Source organism: Nomascus leucogenys, chromosome 15, assembly GCF_006542625.1.
Source record: "Nomascus leucogenys isolate Asia chromosome 15, Asia_NLE_v1, whole genome shotgun sequence".
NCBI lineage: Eukaryota > Metazoa > Chordata > Mammalia > Primates > Hylobatidae > Nomascus > Nomascus leucogenys.
This window is the reverse complement of record NC_044395.1, coordinates 20,775,517-20,791,405: the sequence shown is the minus strand read 5'-3', so window position 1 is coordinate 20,791,405 and position 15,889 is coordinate 20,775,517. Positions and strand designations below refer to the sequence as shown.

At 51.1% G+C, this 15,889-nt stretch overlaps 1 protein-coding gene across 2 annotated transcripts in view; it reads left to right on the top strand.

Moving 5' to 3' along the window:
• Positions 1-10,818: 10,818 nt before the first annotated feature.
• Positions 10,819-15,889, top strand: part of ZBTB16 (zinc finger and BTB domain containing 16) — a 196,492-nt gene continuing 191,421 nt past the window's right edge. The window contains exons 1-2 of one of the 2 annotated variants that reach the window (XM_003253165.4): positions 10,819-11,106; positions 14,425-15,782. In XM_003253165.4, coding sequence (XP_003253213.2) covers positions 14,515-15,782 — 1,268 coding nt within the window. In that variant the 5' untranslated portion in view covers positions 10,819-11,106; positions 14,425-14,514. Of the gene's footprint in view, positions 11,107-11,127; positions 11,366-14,424; positions 15,783-15,889 lie in introns of those variants that run through there. The other variant, XM_030829492.1, reaches the window with a different exon arrangement.

The following is a 15,889-nucleotide window of genomic DNA, read 5'->3' as shown; positions in this document are numbered from 1 at the left end:
TAATCTAAAGAGGAAGTATGAGGACAAGCGGTCCAGGCATGGAGTCTGTGGGAGCTGGCTGCTCTTTAGCTGTGTGGCCTCAGGAAGGCTGCTTTATCTCTCTGTCTCATTTTCTTCAGCTGTAAAATGGGTTTGACAACAGTCCACACCTCATGGGATTATTTGGATGAGTAAAGGAGATGACACATGTCAAGAGCCAGAGCCTGACGCCGAGTGAGTCCTCAACCTGTGTTAGCCATAGGTTATTCCCTCTTAAGCGGTATTCAATAAATGTCATGGCCAAAATAAATGGAAGGTATGGCTTAAATTTGTTTACACCTATCAAATCAATATTCATTCTACATAAACAACGGAGTTTATCAAGCTGCTGGCAGGAGCCCCTCCAAGAGACTGTAGCAAATTGCTCAGTTAGACAATGGTTACTCTGTTACCTTTGACCCAGGCAGGCTCTGTGTGGTGCTTGTCCTCCCAAACACCTCCCCCTCCCCCATCCTCTTTCATTTTGGGAAACAACAGTAACACAAGGCCTCCCACCACCTGCCTTCCTGATTCCAGCCTTGCTTATTAAACAGTAACCTTCCTGAGGGCAGAATTATTTTTTTGACTGCAGATTCCCCCCAGTGCTGGCCCAAAGGTACCCTTGGATTTTTAACAAAGCAGCAACACAAGCACCCTAGGGCTGGGTGGTGGATTTTTTTTCTTCTCAGAGATTTTCAGAGACCAAACTGTTCAGAAAAGCAAAACAAGCTGCCCACATTCAGGGAACTGCCATCTCTGCCAATTCGTGATTAATCAACAAGGAAGAAGTTTGGTTCCTTGAAGGAAAATAAAAGAAATATGGACTGGAAGGGGGAAAGTCATGGAGAGTGGTGGATCTGGGATAGACGGCTTTCTTAACACTTTCTCCTTCCGTGTAGCCCTCTGTGACTCCAAGCTCCTGGTATAATTATGCTAAATACACGTGGTGTTGGTCAACTAGCTAACAGCAAGGGGGTAGCTGCTGTCCCTGCAAATTTTGCCTGGATAACTTAGCAGCTGGCTGACAAATATATGGCAAAGAGAAAAAATTCTGGCTGGCAAATGATTTCTGAATATGCAGGCACCCCTAGAAAATCTCTTTTCCAGCCGGGCGTGGTGGCTCAGGCCTGTAATCCCAGCATTTTGGGAGGCTGAGGCGGGTGGATCATGTGAGGTCAGGAGTTTGAGATCAGCCTGGCCAACATAGTGAAACCCTGTCTCTACTAAAAATACAAAAAATTAGCTAGGTGTGGTGGCGGGTACCTGTAATCCCAGCTACTTGGGAGGCTGGGGCAGGAGAATCGCTTGAACCTGGGAGGTAGAGGTTGCAGTGAGCTGAGATTGCGACATTGCACTCCAGCCTGGGCAAAAGAAAAAAAAAGAAAGAAAGAAATCTCTTTTCCAGCTTTCCTGCAATGTGCTTTCTTTTCCTCTGCCCAAATGGAACAGAGCACACCCAACATTTCTCTATTCACCCAGCACAAGCCATCTCTCACCCCAGACTGGTAGGCTGGAGCCTCCCAGCATGGCCAAAGTGAACACTCACATGCTTGCCTTTCTTGTAGAGAAGAGATGCAGGCTGAACCGAGGTGGGTGGATGGGAGCCTGTAGTCTGTGCCTGCGTCACCCTGGGCGTCTCTACAGACCCCCCTGGTCTTGTGAGTGTAATGCTAAAGGTTAATAATAATCACAACAGGCAGCCCATCATTGCCTCCCTGTCTGGCTGAGAGGTTTACAACTTAAACTCATGGCAGAGGGAGAAATTGGCTCAATCACTTGGAGTAATGGTACATGGAGAGCCAGTTGGGCATGACTGCTATTTAACTCAAGGAAACCAGGCTGCTGCGCTTAACGTACATACACACTAATAAACATGTCATGCTACGAGGTGAAAATTAACACCACCCCCTGCACACTCTGCCTCGCTCTCCATTTGCCTGCTCACCTCACTCCCAACAGAATGAACGAGACGAGCCTGGGAGAACAGGGCCACAAACAGCTGCGCTCAGCTGCAATTAGAAGCCAAGAAACACAGGTCATGCTTCATTCTTTTAAAGAGATTTAAAATTGGCCGGGCATGGTGGCTCATGCCTGTAGTCCCAGCACTTTGGGAGGCCAAGGTGGACGGAACACCTGAGGTCAGGAGTTCGAGACCAGCCTGGCTAAAATGGCAAAAATCCATCCCTGCTAAAAATACAAAAATTAGCTGGGCATAGTGGTGGGTGCCTGTAATCTCAGCTACTTGGGATGCTGAGGCAGGAGAATCGCTTGAACCTGGAAGGCAGAGGTTGCAGTAAGCTGAGATCACACCACTGTACTCCAGCCTGGGCAACATGGCGACACTCCATCTCAAAAACCAAAGCAAAACAAAACAAAAATAAAATTTATTACAATGCCTTACTCCAAATATTTACAATAAGTTATTTTGGAGGAGGAGGGTAGAAAGAAAGATTACCTGACAACACTAATATTACCTAACGTTTTCAGATCTTTTACTGTGGGCCAGGCACTTCTTGAGAATCCTCACAGAAACTTTAGTGAGGTGGATACTCTAATTGTCCTCAGTTTACAGGCGAGCACATTGCAAATCAGAGAGCTTAAGTAATTTTCCTGAGACCACCCAGGACCAATGTGGTTCACGTATTGAATATAGACCCACCTGATTAAATCAAAGCCCAAGCTCTCAGCCTTTATGCTACACTGGGTATTTATGGTACAAAGGAGGAAATGGAAGATGGGAAGATCACTGGCTTGACCAACATCTTGAATAGGTCCACATTATGACGCCTTCCTTTCTGCCCCCATCCTTGCACCCATAGAAACTCAGTCGGGCGGAAGAGGCTGCTAAGGAAAAAGAGGCTCGTAGGAAAATGGGTAAACTGGAAACTGTCAGGATCTTTCTTCACTTGCCCTTTGGCTCTGTCCACACAGGGTGCCCCATGCATCACTTCCTCGTGGTCAAATGGACCTGGAGGCCTCTCCTTGTCCCAGGTGAAATCCCAGCTCAGGTGCTATATCCTTGCTGCTTCTGGCAAATGAAACCAAGGTGTATTAATTAAGGTAATGCTAGCTACTATAATAAGATGAAAAATATGTAATAGCTAAAAGCGAGGGTTGCCAGATTTAGGAAAATAAAAACCAACAGAAAACAATTGCAATTTGAATTTCAGATAAGCAATTTTTTTTAGTATAATTATGTCCTATGCAATATTTGAGACATACTAAAAAGTTATTCATTGTTTATCTGATATTCAAATTTAACATTTTCATTAATTTATTTTATTTGGCAGCCCTATGGAAGATATCAAAAGTTTATTTCTTATTTATATAACGTCCAAAATAGATGTTTTTTAGTAGGCAGGCAGCTCTTCTCTAAGCGTAATTCAGGGCTCTGGGCTCTGTCCATTCTGGCCCTGCCGTCTTTTATCGCTCAGCTTCTAAGATAGCTCTGTGCTCATGGGGTCAAGTCACAGGAAAGAAAAGGGAATGTGGAGTTCCCCTTGGGAGTTTTTATGGGCCAGTCCTTGAAGTGGCACAGAAGATTTCTGCTCACAATCTATTGGCCAGAACTCAATCACATGGCCTGCACCTAACTGCAAGGTAAGCCAAAAAAATGTAGGTGCGCCCAGGAAGAAGTTTGGGGAACAGCTAGCCAGTCTCTGTCACACCTGGTAACAGCAGAGTGAATCTGTCAGTACTCGTGCCTGATGTGTGTCTCATATGCTAGTGCTGGATCCAGTCAGCAGTCCTACATCCACTGGGGTCCCTAGGAGGGCTCAGATGCTCTCCTCTCTGCCCTGAACTGGTTAGCTACTTGGGACTGGGATGACAAGGCCATTGTGGGAGTGATAAACAATATGATTCAAACAAATTCATTTCACTTCAATTCAATGCAGGTTTTTTTTTTTAGATGGGCTTTCATGCTGTTGCCAACACTGGAGTGCAGTGGTGTGATTACTGCTTGCTGCAGCCTCCTGGGCTCAGGCAATTCTCCCTCCTCAGCTTCCCAAGTAGCTGGGACTACGGGTGCATGCCACCATGTTCGGCTCATCTATTTTTTATTTTTTTGTAGACAGGAGGTCTCACTATGTTGCCTAGGCTGGTGTCCAAGTCCTGGGCTCACGTGATCCTCCCGCCTCAGCCTCCCAAAATGCTGGGATTACAGGCGTAAGCCACCATGCCCAGACAATTTAATAAATATTTATTAAAACTCCTAGGATATTGAGAAAAGCTTGGTTCTAGGCCCCTGGGGAAGACGTCAACTGAAACAGCCCAGTTATACCCTCAATTAGCTGTATACAATTAAATTCAACAGATATCCTCAACCCTTATCCATAGCCCATTCATCTTTCAAAGGTTGGTGAAAACATCATAGCACAAAGAATTCTGCCCTAAATGTTTGAATACAGAATGGTCCCCTCTCTCCCTAATCCCTAAACTATTTGGTCTCTATGTTCGTTAATTCATTTCATGCATGCATGCTTTCAGTTAGTTCATCGACAAACGTTTTCATCTACTCTGTTTGATAGTGTGCTAGGCTCTGGGGCTTGGGAGTGGAAATACTAAACTGAACAAGACTGAGGCCTCGCCTTCCAGAAACTCACAAAGGAGTGGGTGGTCAGAATGCACATGACTCAGTCAGATATAAGGCAGATGGTGGTAAATACTATGATAAATGTTCAGATAGTGCTAAGGGGCTTATGGAGAATGGGAGAAATTAATTCTGACTCAAGGGTGGGTGGAGAAGATTACATCCAAGATCCAGCAATGACTTCCAAAAGAGACAAATGAACCTGGCCTGGCAAGGGAGGCTCAGAGCCCACCACAGCCCTGGCTCACAGGCATCTCCTGGTCTTCCACTCACTCAGTCCTTTCAGGGAAAGGCACTGAGCTTTTCTCAAGGGAGAACTCCAAGGACGTCTTTCATTTCATCTTACGAATCCACACAAATTTGCAATTCCACTCCACAAGATGCGAGCATTTGTCTTGCTATAATTTTAATACGATTGGCATAAATTACCTGTTATCAAGTAAAATAGTTTCATCTTATGGCTTGTGTACCCCTGACATACCACTGCTATTTGAAAAGAGGCTTCTCCAGAAACTCGGCGTCTGAGAGTGCGTGACTAGAAGGTGAGTGTTCACTTACCCCTTGCGTTTTCTCCCTGTCAGGATAAATGGAATATTCTGCTTTAAGGACCCTAAGTCTGGCCATATCACGTTTTGTGAACAGCCAACACAGTAACTATAGTTGAGGCCTGTATTCGATGAATGAGGTTTTCATATGCTTCTTTCACATCAGGAGAGAGAGAGAAAAAAATAATAATAAACTTGGTAGAGGACATGGAGTTGTATTTCTGGACTATGGTGGCACCTCTAAGGAGCATGGTTTTCCTTTTGCATGGCTTTGTCCATTACTATAACGCTCCTGTTATAAAACAGCTGCCGTGGAGTGAAATCCATAAAGTTAACTAGAAAGTTAAGCCGTCCGCTATTATAGTTAAACAGCGTAAAAAAATGTTACATAGCCCCTCTTCCTGGCCCCCCAACAAAGAAACAGCAAACTGTTAAAAAAGCCCATGTCTCCCCATGAGGACTTGGGGTTAATTTTCAGCATGGTGTCTGGGGATTCATCTGTGGGACTCCTGTGACCCATAATAGGACTCATGCTGCTTCATTTCATGCACACGATATGGAAAATGCACCCTTCCCTAGTGGCGAAATTTTAGTTCTGAAATTGAGGCTAGCTTTTGCAGAACTAAGCAGATTTCCAGAAACACCAAAAACTATTCAATGTTGGCCTAGAGACTATGTGTCTGTGCTTAAGTGAGTATGTGTATCTGAAAGGGAGAAAATGCCTTCCTCTAAGTGCATATGCCCCTTTCAAAGACAATATTCAAACATTATGCCTGATAGCTGACAGCGATCAATAGTTGCCATGTTTCATCCCAAAGCTTTGTTAGGAACCCCATAAAACCTGGCACATGGTTTGTGACACCCAGTGAAACACCGTGCTTCTTCCATAATATCCTGAGCCCTGCTGCCTGTCATTAAGGGACCTCTCTTATTAAGCATCTCTTTTTTAAATGGCTGCCATCATCTGGTCCCAGTGTACATTAAATCCCATTATAATTATAAACACACTTCTCCATAACATTCGTTGCAGATCTCATCCTCAGTGCCTACCCCCTTAGGGCATCTTTGCACTAATAACAACTCAGATTTGCTATCTGAGTTGAAACATTAGGTCCCAACACCATTTGCAATATGCTGGAGAAAGAGATAGAGAGAGAAGAAAAAGCTTTTTCTTCCTCAATCACGAAGATCTTAGGGGCACAGTGACCCAAGGCCTCAGGAGCTAAAAAAAAAAAAAAAAAATCCCTCCTCCTACCCTTTTGAAAAGTCACTCTCTGCTCTACAGATGAGGGAAGGACATACTTGGCACCTGGAAGAGAAACTCAAGTTTTTAAACACCACCAACCAGGTCTCTGTTGGTTGGAGCGGTGATGGTGGTGGTAGTGGTGGGGTGGGGGATGAGGGATGATGGCAATCACTAGTCAAAGAAGCTTTCTTATTTGGTTCGCTAAGCCTCAACTAACCAGAACACATACATCACCTGATTCTTTCCCCCTCTGCTTTTTGGAGGGGGCATCTAGGGACGTAATGTGAAAGAATTAAAATTTAAAAACAAAAAGAAAATGTCAACATATACAGGAGTAAATTCTACTCTGCCTAATTTTTTTTTTTTTTTTTTTTGAGATGAGATCTTGTTCTGTCACCCAGGCTGGAGGGCAGTGGTCCAATCTCAGCTCACTGCAGCCACCACCTCCCAGGTTCAAGCGATTCTCCTGCCTCAGCCCCCTAAGTAGCTGGTATTATAGGCACATGCCACCACGCCTGGCTAATTTTTGTATTTTTAGTAGAGATAGGGTTTCACCATGTTGGCCTGGCTGGTCTCAAACTCCTGACTTCAAGTGATCCGCCTGCCTTGGCCTCCTAAAGTGCTGGGAGTACAGGAGTGAGCCACTGTGCCCGGCCTACTCTGCCCAATTGTTGCCATCACCTACAGCTCTATAGTAGATGGCTGGAATGATGATCTGAAGGACTGTAAGACTGTAAGATTTTTTTACTCCAGAAATGGACACAATAGGCTTGTGGTGTCTTCCCCTAACAGTCCCTGGTAGGGTAAAGGTCTGATGCCCTGGTACGTTCCCCAGTGGCAATCTGGAGTTCTCAACTGCAGAGAATATTTTTCCTCTACTCAGGGGCGTCACTACCTGCATCTCTCCCTGAACAGGCTTCATTTTCCACTCATCACAAGTTTTTGGGGAAATGCAAGATAGCATCTTCTCCCCAAAAAGTAGGGATCTTTGATTTTTTTTTTATCATGATAGAAAAGTTTACTTTGAAATAAAAAAATTAAATATATGTTCCAAATTAAGAGTTGGAACTTAAAGAGTTGCAACATTCCATTCATACGCAGATACTCAAAACACCACTATATTCTTCTTCCTATCTCTTTAGTTGAAGTTTTTTTGTGATTCAAAGCCCCCTGCCCAATTTCTGTCTGAGATTCTGACGGAGGAGGAAAAGTGTAAGATCCTGGGGGATCTAAGTCTGTTTACCTGGTGACCAAGCTGAGAACCATTTGGTCCTCAGCTTGGCTGGCTGCTGCACAGATCTTGGCCTCAGTAGAGTAAGAGAAGAAGGAAAATTAAAAGCCCTTGCTTCCTTCATCTATTTCACTAGAGGCTATATAATCTAGAAGTTAAGAGCATGAGCTTTGCAGTCAGAATGGTCTGATGTAAAGTTTCAGCTCTGATGTTTAATAGATCTACAGTCTGCAGTAAGGCACTTAATCTCTCTGAGCCTCAGTTTTCATGTCCACAGAAATTGGGAAAATAATAGCACCTGCATTAATAGGATTGTTATGTGGATTAAATAAAACAACATAGGTAATGTGTTAAGTTTCATAGTCAGTGCTCAGAATGAGTTATTATTTTCACTGTCTCCTTCTTGTATGATCTCTTAGAACTGCTATACCCTCCTGTTCCACTAACTGAGCTCTGAAAGGCTGCCAGTGGTGGGAGGTACATGGGTAAAGAAGGAGATGAGGGAATAAGAAGATTTAGCAATGGAATTCCATGCAAGGGCCAGCTCATCTATTCCTCTGTCTCTAGCATGATCTCCCCCTAAGATTGAGATCGCCTGTATTTTTAGAACTGATACCCAGGTTTCCCTTACAAGATCCTTCAAGAAAAAATGTAAAAGAAAAATCACTCTAAGTACATGAACATGAGAGAGACAGAAAGAGAATGGGCATGCGCGCGCGTGCGAGAGATTGAGTATTCTCTTGTAATTTTCCATCCTGCTTGTTTTTAGGTGCTGCCATATGAAATCTCTGAACTGAGGATTCTCATCAGCCTTCCCAGGACCCAAGGACACAGCTCTGGCTATAAATGGTGCCAGTTTTGGTGGGGGAGCTGCTGCTGCTTTATCTGGGCCCAATAAACCTTATCAAACTGCTGTGCAGCCAGCCTTCAGCGCTAAGTGGAAATGCTTGGAGCCCAATGCTGGCATTCAGCCCACAGCCTCGCCTGCCTTCTTCCTTTTTGTTACCTTCTCCACCTCTTAAATTCAGGCATTAATCTCTCTTTAACACTTACTAACAAGGGCTGGGCTTTTTAATGGGCAGAGTTTATGAAGCAAGGGAGATTTTCACATAGAGTGAATATGGCACGGGGGTGGGGAGGCCAGGGCCATGGAGGATTGTGCTTTCTCTCCCATTGTTTCCAGAGATTCTCTCTTTCTCTGATTTGAGGATTAATAGGAGATTAGGATCAGGGGTTAATTGTGTGCTTCTCCTGCTACTGCACTGAGGAGAGGCTAGTAGGTGGATGTGGACAGCAAAGCGGAAACCTCCAGCAGGCACTATCTAGGCAGAAGCTCAACAAGTGTAATGATTCTTTCTTCTATTTCCCTGGTGAGGCACCAGGAGGGTTTTTCTCCTCTCCTTACATCACTCTTGCTCTCCTTGCAGACCAGTTCTTTCCTAACTTTCTTTAAATCCCTTTCCTCTAACAGGGTGTATAGACCTTAGTTAGAAAAACAGGTAGTCTCTAAATGGGATTGCTCTTTATTGTTAATGAAATGAATACCCAGGGACTGGGCTTCCCCTCCCCTTGCCCTGGGTTTGGTGTGGTTGTATCCAGTGCTATCAGAGGAGCCCTTCCTTCACTCAAGTGTGTTCCCCTGCCCAGCTCTCTCCACAGACTCCTGCTGGGCTGAGCTTTCCCTGCTCTTAGGAGTCAGGAGTGGCTCTTGCTGGGATGGAATGACCCGTCTTTGGGGCTGCCTCATGAGCGGCTCTTGTGAACCCGGATCACTTCCGATGTGTAAACTCTACCGCCTGGCCTTCAGAGAACAGATACAGATTTCTGCCACCTTCCATGACCCTACAGTTCATGGGACTGGGTCTGGGGCAGTGACTTGACTCTTGGTCTGGGGCAGTGCCAGAGGCACGCATGGAGGTGTGATTCTAGGTGAGTCTTGCGGAAAACCTTTGGCCCACCCGCGAGTCACGGACAGAACATGCAGACTAAGGCCTTGGTGACACAAGCCCCGCATTGCTAAAACCGCGTGACCTCAATGGCTGACTGGCCTGAGACCCCTGGATGGCACTGTCGGCCACCACCACCTCCCACCCCAACCTCCTGGGCTTCGGTCAGAATCCACAGCCCGTGCCCGAAGAGCGCTTCCAGCCTCTGGCACCCTACCTTCGCTCAGCTCCAGGGAAAAGGGGAGAGGGCAGCTTTCTGCAGTCAGAGGAAGAGTACATTTTCTTTGGCTGCTCTACCCTCTAAAGTAGGGCGGCAGCTGAAGGAGGACACACTTTTGAGGGGCCCAGAGCTTGTCCAAGCTTCCCCCTGCCCCCTGAAGATTGTGCACTGAGCTGGGCGCAGTTCTCGGGAACTGTTTCCACCCAGATTGCTGGAGGGCGGGGGGTGGGGTGGGGTGGGGTGGGGGTGGGGGTGGGATGCGGGCAGAGCCGAGAGGCTGTCCAAGTCTGGGAGAGAGGTTTCTCCCAGGACTCGACCTTGGCCTCCAGCAATCGCGACAGCTAAAAAGGGGTGTCTCCCTTCGACAACAGATCCCCGCGGACCTTCTGGCACCTGGTTCACCAGGGCCCGCGAACTCTGCCTCGGGAGACTTATTGAAATCCGGATGCTCAAGCCGGGAGGCGCGCAGTAGCCAGGAGGATGAGAGGCCCGGGTTTGGGCTAGGAAAGCGGCCTTTTAAAACAGATGTCAGGGGCCACTGGGAATGCAGCCCCGAGCCATGAGAGAAAAGTTGAAGGCGAGATGACACGCACTGAATTGGGGCAAACATTAGAAGAGGGGACAAAACTGCGTGCTTGAGCACCGGGGTGCGGGGAGGGGGGACAAAACCTGTATCCAATGGAAATTAAAACTTGGGAGTAGGTGGGGGCTGCTGCGCGCCCTTCACCCTCAGTTCCCCTATTAAGGATTCCGAGTCCCCATGCACTCCTGTCCTCTGGCTCCTTCCTTCCTCACCGCTCGGCCGGTGAGAGGCGGCCGCCGGCGCCCCAGCAGCAGCTAGATGTCAGGCGAAGCCCGGAGCGCGGAGCGCGGGGAAGGGAGGGGAAGGGAGGGGAGGGGAAAGGAGGGGTGGGGCGGGGAGCGCGCGCGGGCTCGGCCAGTGCGGGGTGGTGGGCGGGCTGAGCCCGGGGACGGCGCGGGAGGGGGGAGGGAAGGGGGGCAGCTGTGGGCAGGGAGCCGGGCTCGGCCGCCAGCACTAAAGATGGAGAGGCGCCGGGGCCTTGCAGGGGAGGGGGCTCGGCGTTGACGTGGGACGCGGCGGAGGCGCAGCAGCCGGTGGTGATTTGCTATCCTCGCAGCAGAGAGGAGTTGAGGGCGATGAGAGCGGGTACTGCGAACTGCCGGGCGATGCTGTCGCTGCCGCCGTGATACGGAGAGCAACAGTTCCCCAGCAACACCCCTCCCCGACACAGGCACACACCCCCCGACAGGCACGCACACCCACCCCACAGTGCCCGGCTCGGCTGCGGTGAGTGAGGGGCCGGGAAGAGGCGCACCGCCCAGCGAGCGCCGCGCGCCGGGGCTCCCCGGGGCTGGAGAGGTCTGGGGGCGCGCGCTCGCTTCGGCCACTCGGCCGCTGGGCTTGTGCCTTTTATATTTGGCGTGTTCCCTTCCTGCCGCTGCAGCCGTCGCCGCCACCGGTTGGGGGTCGGCTAGAAGGGGGAGCCCCGGCTGTCAGCCTGGGCGCAGCTGCCTCCCCAGCCCTTCCTCTCCAGGGCACGGTCGGGGTGAGAGGTGGGGGGCGTAGCGGTGTGTGGGGGCTGAGGGCGTGAGCAGAGGGGTCGGGGATCCGGAGGCTTTGTACCGCCAGGGGCTGGCGGAGGAACAGAGCCCGTGGGTGCTCTTATGTATGCGGACCGGTGCGCGGGCGCGAGATAAGGTTGTGGTTTATTTATTTGTGTGTTTATTCGCCGGCCGGCTGGGAAGCTAGAATCGGAGGAGCTGACGAGTAGATCTGGGGGCGGAGGGGAACAGGACTGGGACTGCTTACGTTTTGTTTCTCTTTTGAAAAAACGTGGTGGGCTTTTTCTTGATTGGACTTTTGCAGGGGAGGGAGGGAAGCTCCAGAGGGTCTCCAGCGCTCCGGGCCCTCCTCGGCTCTCGGCGGGACCGGCGGTGACACCAGAGCTCGCCGTGCGCTCCCGGCCGCTCTCGGTGGGTGCCGGTCTCTGCACCTGATGCGTTCGGGATGCCTTTCCCACCCTGGCGCGCCCGCCGCTAGCTCGCACAGCGCCTCGCACATTCCCGCACGCGCTTGAAATGCGCACGGTCCTGCCGGCCCGCTTACCCACCCGGACGCACGGAGCGCTCCGCACCGACTCGCTCGCCGCCTCCACGAGACGCTCGCACCGTGCTTGGGCCGGGCGCGCCGGCCGCTGGCGCCGCTGGCCAGAGGCCCGGGACCCAGCCGGTCGCTCCCCGGGGGTCACGGCCCTGGGTCGGAGAGGGAGGGCGGGCAGACCCCTTCTCGCCTTTCCTCCCACAACTCGCTGCGGGGCTTTTGTGCTTCCCCTTCGCCGCGGGGCGGGTCCGCCTCCCCTGCTGCTCTCGCCGCAGAGTCCAGCCCGCCCGGACTGTCGCCTTTCCTCCCCGTCTCTTTCGCTTTCCCTCGTCCCTAGCTCAGCTCTCCTTTCAGGAGTCTAGCTCCTCGGGAAAAGTTGCTTCCCCAAGTTTGCTGAAGTCGTCTCCAAGTCTCGGTGGGGGTCGCTGGGAACTGGGGGCGTGTGAGAGCGCGGTCGATCCCCGGAGCTCGGGCGGGTTATCGCCGGCTCTTCCCCGCGCCGCCCGGCTGGACGCTGCAGCCAGCGCCAGCCGGATCGCGGGCGCCGAGCGGCGGGTGGGGAAGACGGCTGCCCGTGGGCGCCCAGATTTCCCTCAGGACCCAAAAGGCTTGTTTTGGGGCTCCAAGCTTCCATTCTTTTGGCTGTTCCCTCCTAGTTCTCAGAAACCCCGATGTCTGCGGGAAAGCACGCGGTGGCTCGGCTCGGCTGAATGGTCATCCCACCCTTGACGGCCTCCGTCCCCACCCCGGGGTGGGCAGCAAAAGTGTCTTGACCAGCCGTCCTGTGAATCCTTTCTGTGTGAGCTTGGTGGCTCCTGAACTGATAGAGCTCCTTCTGGGGGTGGAGGCAAGCAAGCAGTGTTCGAAGAGTGAGGGAGAGACCTTGCTGTTCCTTGCTCTCAGTGCATTCACTGCAATATTGGTCGCTGTAAGGCAGACACGGGGAGGGCCCCGGGCCTGCGCGGTCTTTCTAACACTCCTTAAGCGAGGTTTGGAGTCTAGGAGCCCTCTTATTGATCCCGAACAGGCTCTGGGAGAGGCCTTTGTTTCCCAGCCCTGTCTTCCTTTCGTACTAGTTGTAACTCACACCACAGATGCTGGTGCCAATATCACTTCCCAGCGCCTCTGGGCCATGTCCAGCATCCCTTGCTGCCCCTGGTCACAGGACTTGCAGACTCCTTGGAGCCTGTGGGACACACATGGAGTTCACACACCCAGCCCAGCATGAGCTGGGGTACTCCTGGCTGTAGGGGACCATATTTACTATGGTCTCTCTCCATACCTTAATGACCCATCCTTCTTCGTTTTTTAGATCCTCCTGTCCACCAGGCAGTTGTGGGCAGGAGGGTAGGTACAACACCTTATCTAAGTGTGTGTGTGTAAATACACACACACTTTTTTTTCTTTCTGAGACGGATTTTTGCTCCTGTTGCCCAGGCTGGAGTGCAGTGGCACAATCTTGGCCCACCTCAACCTCCGCCTCCTGGTTTCAAGTGATTCTCCTGCCTCAGCCTCCCGAGTAGCTGGGATTATAGGCGGGTGCCACCGCGCCTGGCTAATTTTGTATTTTTTGTAGAGACGGGGCTTCTCCATGTTGGTCAGGCTGGTCTCGAACTCCCGACCTCAGGTGATACACCTGCCTGGGCCTCCCAGAGTGCTGGGATTAGAGGCGTGAGCCACCGCGCCCTGCCCCACACACTCTTTCTGTCTGTCTCTGGCTGGTGTAATACACAGAGTTCAGATTTTATATTATACATACAATAACTTTGAGGCTTCCGTGGGTAGAAATGACCCAAGTTAGTGTGTGGGTTGTGTGTATGTTCCTGTTAGTACCTAGGGATGCGGACAGGGCTTGGGTCTGCCAGTGCTTTGCAGCCCTGAGAACAGTAGAAGGCCAGAGGCCAAGGCTGATGGTGAAAGGATAGCCTTTGCAGAAGAGAGCCCAGTGTCCATAGATTTCTGTGTGCCATGACTACAGGCTCCTGGCCTCCAATGAGTTTGACTCTGCTTCTGGGGCTCCTGTAGTGAGGCAGACTTTGGAAAAACTTTGTTTTAAAGATAAGGTTTGACATCCAGGGGGTTGGCGTGAAGCTGACAAGGAAGGGGCTAAAGTCTTGCTAATTTTAAGTAAGTGCACTTCCTCATAATGAATGTTGGCCTTGCCTAGGGAGCCCCTATTCTCAGATACAGAGAAAGCTGAGGACTTACAGGACTTCTCTACAATTTTCATTTCACTTCATCTAACAGATGTCATAGAGTAGTGAATTAGGCATCTGCTGTGGCAGAACCTTCTTTTTACTCTCAGCATCCCTGGGCTTGAAAGGCAGATTTGTAGATTTCTAGGAAGCTACTTCAATTAAAATGTCTAAGATCCTCTTGCAAAGGGCTTGGCAACAGGGAGGAGGGGGCATGTTGTAGTGGTTGAATTCTCACTTTTAGGGACACTGATGAATTTGTCTTTTGTTCTCTCATCTCTTTTGCTTCTTCCCCTCTTCTTTCTCCTAGCCTCCTCTATTGGCCCAGGAAGCCCACCCAGCCCCGCCACGCAGAGCCCAGAAGGAAAGAAAGCCTCATGCCTGAGCCGAGGGGAGCATCATGGATCTGACAAAAATGGGCATGATCCAGCTGCAGAACCCTAGCCACCCCACGGGGCTGCTGTGCAAGGCCAACCAGATGCGGCTGGCCGGGACTCTGTGCGATGTGGTCATCATGGTGGACAGCCAGGAGTTCCACGCCCACCGGACGGTGCTGGCCTGCACCAGCAAGATGTTTGAGATCCTCTTCCACCGCAATAGTCAACACTATACTCTGGACTTCCTCTCGCCAAAGACCTTCCAGCAGATTCTGGAGTATGCATATACAGCCACGCTGCAAGCCAAGGCGGAGGACCTGGATGACCTGCTGTATGCGGCCGAGATCCTGGAGATCGAGTACCTGGAGGAGCAGTGCCTGAAGATCCTGGAGACCATCCAGGCCTCAGACGACAATGACACGGAGGCCACCATGGCCGATGGCGGGGCCGAGGAAGAAGAGGACCGCAAGGCTCGGTACCTCAAGAACATCTTCATCTCGAAGCATTCCAGCGAGGAGAGTGGGTATGCCAGTGTGGCTGGACAGAGCCTCCCTGGGCCCATGGTGGACCAGAGCCCTTCAGTCTCCACCTCATTTGGTCTTTCAGCCATGAGTCCCACCAAGGCTGCAGTGGACAGTTTGATGACCATAGGACAGTCTCTCCTGCAGGGAACTCTTCAGCCACCTGCAGGGCCCGAGGAGCCAACTCTGGCTGGGGGTGGGCGGCACCCTGGGGTGGCTGAGGTGAAGACAGAGATGATGCAGGTGGATGAGGTGCCCAGCCAGGACAGCCCTGGGGCAGCCGAGTCCAGCATCTCAGGAGGGATGGGGGACAAGGTTGAGGAAAGAGGCAAAGAGGGGCCCGGGACCCCGACTCGAAGCAGCGTCATCACCAGTGCTAGGGAGCTGCACTATGGGCGAGAGGAGAGTGCTGAGCAGCTGCCACCCCCAACTGAGGCTGGCCAGGCCCCCACTGGCCGACCTGAGCACCCAGCACCCCTGCCTGAGAAGCATCTGGGCATCTACTCCGTGTTGCCCAACCACAAGGCTGATGCTGTATTGAGCATGCCGTCTTCCGTGACCTCTGGCCTCCACGTGCAGCCTGCCCTGGCTGTCTCCATGGACTTCAGCACCTATGGGGGGCTGCTGCCCCAGGGCTTCATCCAGAGGGAGCTGTTCAGCAAGCTGGGGGAGCTGGCTGTGGGCATGAAGTCAGAGAGCCGGACCATCGGGGAGCAGTGCAGCGTGTGTGGGGTCGAGCTTCCTGATAACGAGGCTGTGGAGCAGCACAGGTAGGCCCCGCTCCAGCCCTGCTCCAGCCCTGCACCTGATGTAGGACTTGAGGCCCTCACACCTCTCCTTCACACCCTGGCTGCTCCCAAGTTAGGGGCCTGGCTCC